At 68.2% G+C, this 14535-nt stretch overlaps 7 protein-coding genes across 7 annotated transcripts; 5 read left to right on the forward strand and 2 right to left on the reverse strand.

The window, feature by feature from the left end:
• Positions 1 to 66: 66 nt before the first annotated feature.
• Positions 67 to 893, forward strand: V1510DRAFT_322029 (antibiotic biosynthesis monooxygenase). The gene is made up of 2 exons (XM_066930779.1): positions 67 to 782; positions 821 to 893. Exon 1 carries the CDS (start codon positions 196 to 198, stop codon positions 544 to 546), a length of 351 nt encoding a protein of 116 aa, XP_066790130.1. The 5' UTR covers positions 67 to 195; the 3' UTR covers positions 547 to 782; positions 821 to 893.
• Positions 663 to 4347, forward strand: V1510DRAFT_447704 (tRNA synthetases class I-domain-containing protein). The gene is made up of 4 exons (XM_066935754.1): positions 663 to 782; positions 821 to 875; positions 914 to 967; positions 999 to 4347. Exons 2-4 carry the CDS (start codon positions 854 to 856, stop codon positions 4076 to 4078), a joined length of 3156 nt encoding a protein of 1051 aa, XP_066790131.1. The 5' UTR covers positions 663 to 782; positions 821 to 853; the 3' UTR covers positions 4079 to 4347.
• V1510DRAFT_413905 (uncharacterized protein) lies at positions 4150 to 4896 on the reverse strand. The gene has a single exon (XM_066933314.1). It carries the CDS (start codon positions 4626 to 4628, stop codon positions 4272 to 4274), a length of 357 nt encoding a protein of 118 aa, XP_066790132.1. The 5' UTR covers positions 4629 to 4896; the 3' UTR covers positions 4150 to 4271.
• Positions 4869 to 6203, reverse strand: V1510DRAFT_321989 (uncharacterized protein). Its single transcript, XM_066930778.1, has 2 exons — positions 5424 to 6203; positions 4869 to 5280 (listed from the first exon to the last, which is right to left on the reverse strand). The coding sequence occupies exons 1-2, from the start codon at positions 5930 to 5932 to the stop codon at positions 5091 to 5093; spliced, it is 699 nt and encodes a 232-aa protein (XP_066790133.1). The 5' UTR covers positions 5933 to 6203; the 3' UTR covers positions 4869 to 5090.
• A 1429-nt stretch (positions 6204 to 7632) lies between these two features.
• Positions 7633 to 7929, forward strand: V1510DRAFT_402075 (uncharacterized protein; the record flags this gene model as incomplete). The annotated part of the gene is made up of 1 exon (XM_066932076.1): positions 7633 to 7929. One exon carries the CDS (start codon positions 7633 to 7635, stop codon positions 7927 to 7929), a length of 297 nt encoding a protein of 98 aa, XP_066790134.1.
• Positions 7930 to 10180: 2251 nt separating this feature from the next.
• On the forward strand, positions 10181 to 10848 carry V1510DRAFT_322094 (uncharacterized protein). The gene has a single exon (XM_066930780.1). The coding sequence runs from the start codon at positions 10360 to 10362 to the stop codon at positions 10711 to 10713; it is 354 nt and encodes a 117-aa protein (XP_066790135.1). The 5' UTR covers positions 10181 to 10359; the 3' UTR covers positions 10714 to 10848.
• Positions 10849 to 11803: 955 nt separating this feature from the next.
• On the forward strand, positions 11804 to 13442 carry V1510DRAFT_413921 (uncharacterized protein). The gene has a single exon (XM_066933315.1). It carries the CDS (start codon positions 11878 to 11880, stop codon positions 13018 to 13020), a length of 1143 nt encoding a protein of 380 aa, XP_066790136.1. The 5' UTR covers positions 11804 to 11877; the 3' UTR covers positions 13021 to 13442.
• Positions 13443 to 14535: the final 1093 nt, after the last annotated feature.

The raw sequence follows: 14535 nt of genomic DNA on the forward strand, positions 1-14535 counted from the left end.
GCTGGTCGTCACAGTTCTGCCGCAGGTTCGCCTCTCCGTTTTCGCACTCCTCTTTGGGTTCTGCCGAGGCCCACGCACCCGGGTAACTCCATGTGACCCCGCGGACAACGAGCCGCACGCCGTGCGGCGCGTGAGTCACCGCCGGGTAAGCCGCCCCCGGCTATAAGACGCGGTCTGGGCCGGACCAGCCGCAAAATGCCCTTTTCGGCCCTCCCCAGACCGCCGTACTGGACCACCGTGTTTGTGTCCAAGCGCAGGGACGCCGACCACGCCGGCTACCAGGCCGCCAGCGACCTGCTCGGCCAGCTGAGCGCCGCCCAGGACGGCTTCCTCGGCATCGAGTCCGCCCGCGGCCCCGACGGCTTTGGCATCACGGTCTCGTACTGGGACTCGCTCCGGGCGATCAAGAATTGGAAGCGCCAGGCCGACCACAAGCTCGCCCAGGAAAACGGCGCGGCGTGGTACGAGCACTACGAGGTGCGCATCGCCGAGGTCAAGTACGCGTACAGCCTGGGCGACCACGGGCCCGGGCCCGCGGACATATAGACAATAGACAGTTGGGGTGCGCGTCCGTGCGCGGGTGCCCCGGCGTAGCAAACACGCCGCATGGTCACGTGACTCATCCGCGACAAATTTTTTCAGGCGTCGCGGCCTGACTCATCGCGACGAGCATTCGGCAGCAATTAGTCCCCGTCTCCAGGCTGAAATCATTCATCACGTTCGCCCGCGTACTTAAGCCCGTGTCTGCCCGGTCGCTCTTTCGGCACACGAGTCCGGTTATCGTGAGTGGAGCTGCGGGCGACCGATCCGCTAACGGCAGACTCCATACAGATACACATCGCACAGATTCAAGATGTCGGCGACTCCTGCTGCTTGTAAGTGCGCGCGCGGTGGCGCAGGCGCTGACCCGCAGCTCCCGAGAAGCCCGCAGAGAATGCGCCCCCCAAGCAGAAGACGGCGAAGGAGCGTAAGTGGCCGCGCGGGCGCGCTGACGGCAGTCGAGAAGGAGCGCAAGAAGGAGGAGAAGATGGCCAAGTTCCTAGCCAAGGAGAACAAGAAGAAGGCCAGCGCGCCGTCGGCGGCCAAGGCCGAGAAGAAGGCCAAGGTGGTGGAGGAGGTGCCGGCGTACGTCGAGCTCACGAAGGAGGGCGAGAAGAAGGTGCTGCAGGACCTGAACCTGCCGGCGCTCAAGTCGTACAACCCGGCGGTGGTGGAGTCGGCGTGGTACGCGTGGTGGGAGAGCCAGGGGTTCTTCGAGCCCGAGTTCGAGGCCGACGGCTCAGTCAAGAAGGAGGGCGTGTTCACGATCCCGGCGCCGCCGCCGAACGTGACGGGCGCGCTGCACATCGGCCACGCGCTGACGAACGCGATCCAGGACTCGCTCGTGCGGTTCTACCGCATGAAGGGGCAGACCGTGCTGTTTGTGCCCGGCTTTGACCACGCGGGCATCTCGACGCAGTCCGTGGTCGAGAAGATGCTGTACAAGGGCGAGGGCCTGACGCGGCACGACCTCGGCCGCGAGAAGTTCACGGAGAAGGTGTGGGAGTGGAAGGAGCTGTACCACGCGCGCATCAAGAAGCAGATGAAGCGGCTGGGCTCGTCGTACGACTGGAGCCGCGAGGCGTTCACGCTGGACGAGCCGCGGTCGGCCGCGGTCGAGCACGCGTTCATCACGCTGTTCGAGGACGGCACGCTGTACCGCGCCAACCGGCTCGTGAACTGGTGCTGCGCGCTCAACACGACGCTGTCCAACATCGAGGTCGTCAACAAGGAGGTCAAGGGCCGCACGCTGCTGTCGGTGCCGGGCTACGCCGACAAGGTCGAGTTCGGCGCGATCACGTCGTTCGCGTACCCCGTCGAGGGCTCGGACGAGAAGCTCGTGGTGGCGACGACCCGTCCCGAGACCATCTTCGGCGACACCGCCGTCGCCGTGCACCCCGAGGACCCGCGCTACAAGCACCTGCACGGCAAGTTCGTCGTCCACCCGTTCGTGGACCGCCGGCTGCCGATCGTGACCGACGCCGAGGCCGTCGACATGGAGTTCGGCACCGGCGCCGTCAAGATCACGCCCGCGCACGACCAGAACGACTACAACACCGGCAAGCGCCACGACCTCGAGTTCATCAACATCCTCAACGACAACGGCACGCTCAACGAGAACTGCGGCGCCGAGTGGGCGGGCATGAAGCGCTTCGACGCGCGCAAGGCCGTCATCGCCCAGCTCGAGCAGAAGGGGCTCTACGTGGGCACGGCCGACAACGAGATGTCGATCCCGTGCTGCGAGAAGTCCGGCGACGTCATCGAGCCCGTGCTCAAGCCGCAGTGGTGGGTCAAGCTCGACGACATGGCCGCGGACGCCATCAAGGCGCTCGAGAGCAAGGAGCTCAAGATCCAGCCGGCGACGTCCGAGCAGGAGTACCTGCAGTGGCTGCGCAACATCCAGGACTGGTGCATCTCGCGCCAGCTGTGGTGGGGCCACCGCTGCCCGGCCTACTTTATCGACATCGAGGGCAAGGACCAGGACGACTCGGACAACCACTGGTGGGTCGTCGGCCGCAGCGAGGACGAGGCCCGGGCCAAGGCCGAGGCCAAGTTCCCCGGCGAGAAGTTCACGCTCAAGTGGGACGAGGACGTGCTCGACACCTGGTTCTCGTCGGGCCTGTGGCCGATGACCACGCTCGGCTGGCCCAACAAGGACGCGCTCGACCTCAAGACGTTCGCGCCCATGTCGATGCTCGAGACGGGCTGGGACATCCTGTTCTTCTGGGTGACGCGCATGGTGATGCTCGGCATCAAGCTCAACGGCCAGGTGCCGTTCAAGGAGGTCTTCTGCCACTCGCTCGTGCGCGACGCGCAGGGCCGCAAGATGTCCAAGTCGCTCGGCAACGTGATCGACCCGCTCGACGTGATCACCGGCACGTCGCTGGAGGCGCTGCACGCGCAGCTGCGCACCGGCAACCTGGCCGCGGACGAGATCGCGCGCGCCGAGGCCGGCCAGCGCATGTCGTACCCCAAGGGCATCCCCGAGTGCGGCACGGACGCGCTGCGGTTCGCGCTCTGCGCGTACACCACCGGCGGCCGCGACATCAACCTGGACATTCTGCGGATCGAGGGCTACCGCAAGTTCTGCAACAAGATCTACCAGGCCACCAAGTTCGCGCTGATGCGGCTGGGCGACGACTACGTGCCGCCGGCGCGCGTCGAGCTCACCGGCAAGGAGTCGCTCGTCGAGAAGTGGCTGCTGCACAAGTACACGACGGCGGCGCAGACGATGGCCAAGTCGATGGACAGCCGCGACTTCCTGACGGCGACAACGACGGTCTACAACTTCTGGTTGTACGAGCTGTGCGATGTCTACATCGAGAACTCCAAGTACCTGATCGGCGAGGACGCGTCGCTCGAGGAGCAGAAGTCGGCCAAGGACACGCTGTACAACGCGCTCGACGGCGCGCTGCGCATGATCCACCCGTTCATGCCCTTCATCACCGAGGAGCTGTGGCAGCGCATCCCCCGGCGGCCGCAGGAGCCGTCGCCGACGATCGTGCGCGCGCGGTACCCCGAGTACCAGCCGGAGCTCGACAACGCCGGCGCCGAGGCCTCGTACGAGCTCGTGTTCTCGGTCGTCAAGGCCGCGCGGTCGCTGCTGGCGCAGTACAACATCACCAAGGGCGCGCGCATCTACGTCGAGACCGACGTCGCGGCCGACCGCGCCACGTTCAAGACGCAGGTCCCGAGCATCCTCTCGCTGATCAAGAACTCGGAGCCCATCACCATCCTCGAGTCGGGCGACAAGTTCCCCGAGGGCGTCGTCGTCTCGGTCGTCACCAAGGAGTGCACCGTCGCCGTGCTCGTCAAGGGCCAGGTCAACGTCGACGACGAGATCAAGAAGGCCGAGAGCAAGATGGCCAAGGCCGTCCAGGGCAAGACCGCGCTCGAGAAGCTCATGAGCAGCAAGGACTACGTGACCAAGGTCAAGGCCGAGGTCCAGGAGCTCAACAACAACAAGGTCCAGACCTTCGACACCGAGATCGAGGGCCTCAAGTCGATGATCGCCGACTTTGAGAAGCTGCGGGCGTGATCACGCCCCGGCCGTGTGTGTTGCCGTACATAGCAATCGACTCTACGTCTAGCCTCGCTTGCGCTCAGTCGCTCTGGATCGCTCTAGATGTAATGACGTAGATTGGCGCCGTGGCCGCGAGGCGCCGCGGGGTCGGCCAAACGATTCAACTATTTACAGACACCGGGTCGGCTGCGCCTGCAAACGCCCCGGCTCAGACGTCGGCCGCGCAGTCGCGCATCGCCGCCAGCTGGCTCGCGCACGCCCGCGCGTGGTCCGTGTTCTTCTGCAGGCAGTCTTTGTACTCGTCGATCGACGCCGTGCACCGCTTCTTGAAGTCCAGGTACAGCGGCACCTTGGTGTAGATGCAGTCTTGGAAGTTCATGTGCAGCGTCTCGCACTCGGCCGGCCGCTTGGTGGCCATGCACTCGTGGTACTTCTCAAACTCGAGCGAGCAGTACTTGTTGATCTCCTTGACGTACTTGTCGCCGAGACTGGTCAGCTTCTTGTTGTCGGACATTCTGGCGGTCAGCGGGGCCGGGGAAGCGCCGACGGCCGGCGGCGGCCGCATTGTGCCGGCAGCGGCCGGGCTTACCTGGATGGCTTGGAGGTGATTGCTTGCGAGTCGCGGGCGCCGAGATCAAATTTTCGAATGACGTTGTCTCTGATCGTCGGCGAGCTCATTGGCTGTGCAGGCATGCCGGTTGCGGCATAAGCGCAGAGGCGTCGCGACGGGCGCCCCGGCGACACGCCACGTCACGTGTGGGACGCGCCGCGCGCGGGGCCGCCGGCCCGGGCGTCACGCGCAGCACGGCCGCCACCGGACCCGGCCGGCTGGCGCCGCGGGCGAGCTGTACGTGGACCGGGCGGCCCCGCAGAACACGGGGCGGCCGGCAAAGCAAGTAGATTGGTAGCAACAGACGGCTGGGCGGTGACAGCGCGAGCAGCGCGGCCAAGCCGACCAAGAGCTCGCCATCGCGCACCAGGCGCTGGGGCAGAGCCAGGCCAGCGGCTTCGCGCCACCGGCGTACGCTCACGGGTCGGCCGGCGACGGGTTGGCGGCCGGCGGCGCGCTGGCGATCGTCGGCAACGGGTTCTCGTCAAAGAATCGGAGCAGGCCGCCGACCGAGTCGCGCGCCGCGGCCAGCTTGGCCACGTTGGCGGCCTGGCCGGGGTGGCTCTCGTCGTGGGTGAGCTCGAGCGCGCGGACGAGGTTGTCGTTGCTAGACAGTCAGCTGAGCTGCGGAAGCCGGTGGAAGGCGGCCGCGGCCGCGGCCCGGCCGACTGGGTCGTACGGCGGCGCCAGTGGCTGAGGACGGCGGCCTCGGGTGGGCCGGATCCAGCACGGCGGGTATCAAGCACTCACATCTTGTTGCACGTAACCAGGACCTTCTCCAGCTCGGCCAGCACCTCGCGCTGCTGCGGCGTGAGGGCGGCGAGGTCGGGCGCGTCCGCGGACGACATGCTGGCACGCGTGCGGTTCCGGTTCGACAGGCCGCGGGCACGGCGGGTGAGGAGGAGTCGAGAGGCCCGAATGGGAAGGTTAATGAACGCGCAGAGGATGCGGCGCGCCAGAAAAACGCGCCAGAGGCGCCAGCCCACTAGCGCGGCCAAATTCGCTGGGGACGCGCGCAGACGCCAGCGGTGCCGGAAAAGGGGCCTACAATCACAGCCACCGCGGCCGGCGAGCGGCGGCCGGCCTGGGCGTGCACGATGGCGTCGGCCGCGGCAGCTGGCCGCTGCGCGGCCTGCGGTGGGCACCGCTTCGTCTGCAGGCGTGTGCAGGCACCTGCAGACCGATGCAGGGCTGCACCTGGTGCCCGTACGCCTGCAGCTGCAGCGCGATACGACCGGTGGCGTGGCGATGGCCTTCATATCCGCCCCAACCGTCTAGCGGCCGCGCTGGCGCAGCCACCGGCGTCGCCCGTCGTGCGACGTTCGTGCGACAGCCGGCCGGCTAGCGGCCACTAGTCAGGACGGCCCAGCAAGGTGCCGCGACGCAAGCGGGCGGACGCAGCCGCAAACCGGCTGCCGACGACGCCGGCGGGGCGCGGCTGGCGTCGCCACCAGCGCACCCGACGGCCCGCGGCGGGGCCGAGAGCAGGCCGACGGCGGGCCGGGAACGGCGCCGTCGCAGCCAACGCCGTCGCCGGCCGAGCGCCGCGCGCGCCCGCCACCACACGTGGGCCGCTGGGGCCGGCCGCGACGACCCGGCGCAGCGGCTGTCGCGTCTGTAGCTTGGTGCACGCGCGCTCGGGACTGCGGCGCCGGCCACCGCGCACACGATCTGCACCGCGCCCACGTTGCGCGCGCAAGACCAGATGAGTCAACTAGGCGCCGTCGGGGCAAAATAAGGGGCACTCGCATGGCAACTGTCCGCTTGCCCGTATGCGGTAGTGTATATGCACTCATGCGTCCGTTGACGCGCTCTTGCGCATGATTCTGCGGCATTATCCGTTCTGGTGCATGACGCATGCGCTCCCCTGCAACAGGCTGCATGCTCCTGCAGCTGTCCCACGCTCCTCTGGCATTGGACCGCCATCGTCCTGAGACCAGATCGATTTGGCGGGTGTGCATGATGTTGGGTCCGATTTGGCCCAGCCCGCCCAGGCCCGACGTCTGGTCCAGCGCCGCCGGCCGCCGCCTGCAGTCGGACGCCTGCGCGTCGCACCCCTGGCGGGAGCGCCTGCCCGCGTCTCCACCGCGGCCGCAGTGCGTCAATGCAAGGTCTGGTCGCTGCTTCCGGGGGCGCGTCGAACAGCCGACCGGTCGACCGGGACGGCCCCAGCCGCGGCCGCGCACCGCGAGCCGTGCGGGAGCTTATTGCGCGACGCTAATTAAGCTTCTGGCCGTCCCGGGTTTCTGTACGCCTGCGCCCTCGCCGGGCTGTTCACTGTGTGACGCCGCCCGCGGTGCCGTAGTGCTCTGCGTCTGCGTCTGCACGCAGCCGACCGCGCCCGGCCGCGGGCCCGCCAAGAGTTGTGCAGCCCCACACTGGTCTATCTATAGCCGGCGGCGGCGGTCGCCCAGCGCCGTGTAGGACCACGGCGGCGGCTGCGACAGGCCAGGGTGCACCGCACGCGTGTGGACGCGAGCGTGCCGGTACGGCCGTACCTCCAGGGAGCCGACACCAGCCGCGCCTGGGACGGCCTGAGGATGCGCGGGGTCGGCGGCGCCGCCAACGCTGTCGGCCACCGCCGGCCGCAGTAGACCGCGTTAGGTCGCCGTGTGCGCTGCGACGCCGCCGCCGGCCGGCGCGGCCGCACGCGGGCGGCGCACACGCGTGCCTGGGCAGCCATTTGTTGTTGTGCTTCTTTGTGGTCTTGCGCTTTTAGATTTGGGTCCTTTCTATGATTTGACCCTCTCCATTACTCTTCCCGATACTTTTTCTCAACCCCATCGCTCGTACGGCACAACACTCGCAGCGGGGGCAATAAGGGATACGGTCGCCTGGCCCAAGAGCTTACAGTTCGTGAAAGTGTGTCAGAAACTATAAAGTGGGCCGATCCGCCCGGTGGAATTGCTCCAACCCCATCACGATCCAGCGCCTGCATTCTGCCTGATCCCTGTCCGCAATGATCCGCCGCAATCCGACGTCCATCAAGCTCACGGCGGCCGACGTGGCCATCTACGACGAGCACAAGAAGCTCATGGCCGCCGCTGCGGCTGCAAACGCCAAGGCCAAGGCCGCTGCCGCTGCCGCCGAGAGCAGCAGTTCGGGCGCCGGTAGCTCGAGCGCGGCCGGCCCGAGCAGCGGCTCGAGCGCGGCTGGCCCGTCGAGCGGCCGCAGCCGTCCGCTGTCGCCGGCGTCGCACAACCAGATCAACAAGACGCGCGAGCAGCGCATTGGCATTGCCCGCAACAACCGCTGAGCGTGTGATAGCCCGCTGGGGGCGGGACGCGGCGTGCATATAATTTCCAGATTCTTAGATTACTACATCCTAGCGTACAGGCTCGAGGACTCCGACTAATGTTCATCTTTAATCTCTCGTATATTGCTGGCCGCGGCCGTCCGGCCGGCCGGGCTGGGGGCCGCCGGGAGGCGCCGGGCTGGGGGCTGTGAAACTCCCCGACGCACGCGCACGCCACTGTGGCTTGATGTAATTACGATGTCGGCGCGCGTGTGCTTTGTTGGTGAGCTGGAATTGGCATGCGCCGCGCGCAGGCCCTGCGGGACCCGACAGCGCTGCGCGGGCTGCTCCGCATGCTGGCGGGCGAGCGCGCCGCTGCAGACGGGCCTAGACATGAAGCCACATGAAGCTGCATTGTGGCTGCGCCAGTCCGCGGTTCGTGGCCGGTTGTGTATAGTTAACGTGTTGCTGCTCCAACGCACGCCGGGCCAGGACCCGGGTCCGACCGGTCAGGGGGTTGATCGTACCCGCTGGCTGCGAGGCGGGTGGGTACGATCGCGACGCGCTGCCCCCCCACGCGCCGCCCGCGCCCGTCGCGGGCCGCTGCCGTCGCGGCCACCCCGTCGTGGCCCCCCGCCGGCCCCCGCCGGCCGGCGGCTGCCGGCGGCTGCCGGCCGTCGTCAGTGGCGCGGCTGACAGGCCGCTACCAGGCCGCTACGACCGCACTGACCCGCCGGGCGCGTCGGCGTCTGTGCTTTGCATAGCCGCCCGAGCGCTTGTCTGTGCGGCGCGACCCAGCACCCCCCGCGGGCTGGCCGCCCGCGTCGCATCGGCAGCGCGTCCGGCGCCGACCGACTGGCACCGGCCGTACCTGCCCGTGCGCCCGCTTGCGAACGCGTGGCGCCGCACTCGCTGTGTCTAGCTCGGCAGAGCGCGCCTGCGGTCTGGCGACTGCGGGTGCACGCTGCCATTAGCTCGCGTCCGGGCGGCTTTGTGCAGGCATCGCGTCGCCGCGCCGCACGCGCTGCTAATCGTCCGTCCTACGTCCGATCCATCAGAACCCACGATCGGCCCCAGTGTCGCATCGGCTGAACAGCCAGAACAGATGCTACATGTACGCTGTCTGACTGTCAGACACCGGCCGGTCGGTGCCAGCCGGTACCTGGCGGCGGCGGCGCCCGTGGTGCGGCCGGCCGTGCCTGGCCCCGCCAGCGGACGCGTCCGGCCCTTGGCGCGGCGGCCGGGCCGAGGCTCCGGTGGGCGATCGGCGGCCCACCGGCCAGCTACGTACGCCACGACGTACGTCGTGTGATGGCGGCGTGCGGCAGCCCAGCGGGCGGCGGCGCGGCGCCGCGGGCAGGGGGTTCCGCCGCTTCCGTGACTCCGTGTCGCGGGCGCGGTGCGGCGCAGCCGACTCCCTACACGTGACCGATCACCGCCGTGATGATGATGCGTCCCCTTTGGGCTGGAAGCCGCGGCCGTGTCTATGTCTAGCAGCCGGCGGGGACGCGGCCCACCGCCATGGGTCGGCACGGCCACGCCGCCGGCCTGGTGGCGGCGGCGCGGGCGCAGCGCGGCCGACGCGATGGTCGCCCGCCGGCGCTCACTGGCCGCGATCGCGACCGATATATTTAGCAGGGTTATTAGCAGTCCCCTGCCGCCGTGCCTTGGCCAGTGGCCGTGAGCTTGTTCTTCTCGAGCTCAGACGAGGCCGTCGTCTGTAGTCCACGTCCGTATATAAAGCCGACCTGGGCTGTCGCACCGACGCATCTGCAAAGATTTGTCGTCTAAGTCCAGCCGACATCACTGAAGGTGTACGCCTGCACCGTCCTGCTCTCGACCGCCCGAGCCCGGACACCCGCCAGCCCAACGGCACTGCCACTCTCGTTCGCCCACCTTCTTTTCTGCCACTGCGGCTGCGCACGCTGCACCAACGCCACTCGCTTGCCGCTTCCGTGCCATCCCCACCAGCCCCTTTGCCTTGCCCGAGCCCGCGGTTTTTTTGTCAGACGCCGGCCGTCGTTTGTTTGTCCGCCGCGTCGCTGGAAAGCTTAATCGAAGCGCTTGCCGAGACCCGTCGCAGGATAGCACCCGCTGCCCCCCCCCCTCTTTTTACAGGTAAGTCGTCTCGTCGCCGTCCGTCCAGTCTCTGCCGACCTCTGCGGCGCGCGGCGCGGCCGCTCGCCGCGGCGCGGTGCTCGCTCGCCTCTGCGCAGACGTCATGCGCTTCGCTTATAGCGCGGCGTTCACTAGCGCGCACGCAAACCTAAACGCAACGGCCGCGGTGCTTAAACTTTTTAATTTAACGCGGCGCGCAAGACGCGGGCACAACGGTGGGACAAGCAAGCAGCACGGACGCTGGCGCCGCTCAGGACGCGCGCCCGTCGTGTTGCCCAGCCTGGTGGACCTACCAAACATGCCCTTTCGGGCGCCGTGACCAAGCCGGTGTTAATGTCTCACCTTGCGTCTCACGGCGTGCGCTTTTTGAGTTTACTGGCCGGCCTTGGCTGCATGTCGACGCTGCCGCGTGCGTCCGCCGGCTCTGTGGCTCTGTGGCTGCCGCCGCCGCGCTGCTGGGGCATGCTGCCGATTGGTCGCCGTCAGTCGCTTGCTAGCCAGCCTGACGGCCGCCGGCCTGCTCACCCGACGCCCGGCCGTCCCCCAGCCACCACCCCCACGGCGATCGCAGCCACGGGCGCCACCGTCGCTGCGCTGCGGCCGTCCGCCGCCAGAGTACACACTCTACCACTAGCATTGCCCGCAGAGACTGGCCCAAACGGGCAGCGCATTAATTTGCCAAACTAACCGTCGTCCGTCTAGTATCCGTGGCCCTCGCGTAATCTGCAGACCGAGCCCGTGAGCCTGCCGGCGACCGAACAAGACTATTTATCTGCCAGCCGATCCTGCTCTCTTCTCTGTCGAGACACCGCGTTGTCTTTAGCCTTGCACGCACTCTACGCATTGCCGCTGTCGAGTCACCGCTTGAACGCTGCATTCGCTTGACCTGGAGCCTGCTTCTGTCTCTGCCAGATCTGCCAGAGAACCTGCTGCAACTTCGCCAACCCCGCCGCAACGATGGACATGGCTGAGTGTAAGTGTTGGTCGCATGGGGCAGGCAGCCTGTGGTGGTGCCGGTGCAGTCGGTCGTGGGCCTTGAGGCCGGCCCCAGGCCGCGCGCGGGGCGGCCCCAGGCCGGTCCGCGGCCCAGACGGCCGCCGGCGACGCCGGACGGCGGCGGCGGGCGCAGTCCCGACCGATCCGGCTGCCGCTGCTGCGGCGGCCTTCCGGACGCGGCCGAAGCCTGCCGGATCGGTGCAGCGGGCGCACCGGTGACGCGCGCGCGCACGCCGGTGCGGCTGTTCGGCGCTGCGTCTGCACGACGGCTGAACGCGCTAGCGTCGCTAGCTGCAGCACGAACCAGCCTTCTGGATCGGCCAGCTCTTGGTGCCGTACGGGCACGCCCGGATCGGGGGCCGGATCCGGGACACTGTCTCAGTCTAGCCCAGGCCAGCGCGTGTCCGTGGCTCCGGGCCCAACCTTGCCGCCGTCGTCTGGACCCGCGCGGGGCCCTGTCTGGGACCGTGTCCGGACCCGTCCGGGCGCCGCCGCCGCCACTAGGCGCGCGGGTTGGGGCACCCCTGCACTAGCGCGCCTGCCCATCTGTCAGAACCTCACACTAACGCACCAGTTGCTGCGGCAATGAATACGGAGCAGCTCGACCCGACGATCTCGTCGGTCGCGCACCCGCACCACCAGCACTACTCGCACCACTCGCGGCACAGCCACCACAGCTCGCACCACAGCTCGCACCACCAGGCGCAGGACAACCCGTACCTGCTGGCGGCGCGGCCGCTGCGGATCGACCCGCGGTTCCAGTCGCACTCGCAGACGCCGGCGGCCGGGCAGCAGTCGCCGCAGCGGTCGCAGGCGGCGCAGTCGCCGCGGCAGGTGTCGCTGCACTCGTCCACCATGTCTCATTTGAGCCAGCACCACTCGCCGCAGCTCGGCGTCGCGCAGCGGCCGGTGCTGCCGCACCAGCACCAGCACCAGCACCAGCACCAGCACCTGCACGCGGACGCGGCGGCCGGCGGGCAGCACGGGCTGCACCAGCTGCCGCACGGGCTGCACCAGCTGCCGCACCACCAGCACCAGCTGCCGCACCAGCACCAGCTGTCGCACCACCAGCACCAGCTGCGCCAGCTGCAGAGCGAGCACATGCAGCAGTTCCATCTGCCGTCGCACTTCAGCACGTCGGACGTGCTGACGAGCGCCACGGCGGTGCTGGGCAGCTCGTCGCCGCACCCGAACCCGGCGGCGTCGCCCAACATGTCGATCGTGTCGACGGCGTCGACGGCGTCGTCGGCGTCGTCGACGTCGGTTTCGTCGGCTGCGTCGTCGGTGTCGACCACGCCGACGTCCGGATCCCTCTCGCAGGTGCGGTCTCTCACAGACTTCGATCTGAGTCCTTACGCGTCCGGGCACCCAGGACTGACCCTCCAGGACTCGAGCTCGCAGTGCGGGCTGGCGGGGGTCGCGGACAGCCGGCAGACGGCCAGTGGACAGGCCGCCGGCGGCACCGTCCACCCGCCCGAAGACCTCGACATGTCGCTCACGTTCCCGACCAAGGAGGCGCTGGTCAACTACCTCAACATGTACGCGAACCGGTGCGGGTTCCGGCTGTCGCGCACGTCGTCGCGGCCGGAGCACATCCGGCTGCAGTGCTGGAAGCGCAGCAAGACGTCCAAGTACACGCGCACGCCGCACCCCGAGAAGCAGCGCTCGTCGTTTGGCGCGACGCGCTCGACCGGCTGCCCGTTCTTCTTGAACTGCTGGCACAACAAGAAGTCGGGCGTGTGGTACGTCAAGTCGGCCAACCTCGAGCACAACCACACGTTCGCGCGCGACCTGATCTCGCGCAAGTCCCTGACGCCCGAGGAGGACAGCCTGCTGCGGGACTTCAGCTACGCCGGCGCCGACGTCACGCGCGCGATCCCGGTCAAGATCATCAACGCCAAGCGCAAGGAGCTCGGCATCCCCGAGGTCGACCCCAAGCTCATCTCGAACACGCTGTCCAAGTTCCGGCAGCAGAGGGCAGCCATTGCCGGCCAATAGGCTGTCTGCGCGCTGTCTGCGCGCCTCGTCCCGCCGCAGGTCCGTCTGGGCGGGCCCGCACACGCTCTCTGTATTTTGTTCGCCGGCCGTGTCTGGACACGGCCCAGACGAGTCCTTCCCTTTGTCCCCGTCTGCCCGGCCCCGCTCGCTTGCGGCCGGCCCGCCCGGCCGCCCGTCCGTCTTATGATCCGATGATTTCTGGGCTTTCTGTTCTGGCTATTAGGAGTTGGCGCACGCAAGGATACTTTGTTATTTTCGATATTTTACCTGATCTACTCGTCTGTTAGCATTCATTCGTCTTTCGAATATCATATTACTTTACTACGTCTTGTCGTACTTATCGGCTGTATATTTATGATCTAGAAATACATAATCTACTGAACTGGCACTAAGTAACTAGGAAATAAACGGATAGATCTACACCTTGCAATTTTCGTACACGCGTGGTTTACATGCCGGAGAACTGGATCTTGAGCTTGACCTTGCCGACCTCCTTCTTCCGGCGCTTTTTGTCGTCTTTGTCGCGGGGGGTGGCGCTGCGGCTGCCCTTGGACCGCACGGACGGCGACCCGTCGGCGGAGAGCGGCGTGGCTGTGCCGGAGGCGTCGCCGGGGGGCGGCGGGCTGGCGTTGGGCGCGACGCTGCTCTGGCGGCTGCTGACGCGGGACGGCTGGCGACTGCCCTGGCGACTGGAGGCGCGGGAGCCGGCGCGGGGGCCGGGGACGGCGAGGGCGTCGTCCGGTGGCGGTGCGGCCGGCGCTGTGGCTGGGCCGGGCGCGTCGGCTGCAGGCGCACCGCCCGGCGTGGTGGCTGGGCTGGCCGGTGCGCCGCCACTGCCCGCACCGCCACCGGCACCGCCTGCACCGCCGCCGTCGCCTGCACCGCCGCCGCCGCCACCGCCTCCACCGCCTCCACCGCCTCCCGTCTCAGGGGCCTCAGGGGCGTCACCCGCACCGCCACCCGCGCCGCTCGTCACACCGTGCGGCTCGGCGCCTGCGCCCGCCGGCCACGGCGCCTCCGCCATCCGCACGTCCTCCTCGGCCTTCACGCCAGGGGTCGCGTGCCGCACGCCGTTGCTCCGCCGCGCGCCCTTCGGCACCTCCGCCCGGTACAGGATCACCAGGCCGTTCCCCACGTGGCGCGCCTGCACGCGCTTCCGCTCCGGCACCCGCAGCCGCACGACCAGCGTCTTGCGCCCCTCAAACAGCACCTCGCACACGTCCAGCAGCAGTCGTTTCTCGAGCACGCCCAGCTTGCGCGACGTCATCGCCCGCCACAGGCACTGCTGCAGCGCCAGCGTGTCCGCGCCGCCGTCCGCCGGGCTATTGGAAAACAGGTCGCGCAGGATCGAGATGCATCCCTCGATATTCGTGCGCCTGAACTCCTCCTGCCGCGACGATGTCACATTCGTCCCAGTCTCCTCCACGACCATGAACGAGCTGGCCGCGTCGTCGGCCGCCGGCCCGTCGGACGCGTCCGCCACGCCCGACCGGCTCATGGCCAGCCGGCCCAGCG

Source organism: Dipodascopsis tothii, assembly GCF_038497935.1.
Source record: "Dipodascopsis tothii strain CBS 759.85 unplaced genomic scaffold V1510scaffold_8, whole genome shotgun sequence".
NCBI lineage: Eukaryota > Fungi > Ascomycota > Lipomycetes > Lipomycetales > Lipomycetaceae > Neoaidaea > Neoaidaea tothii.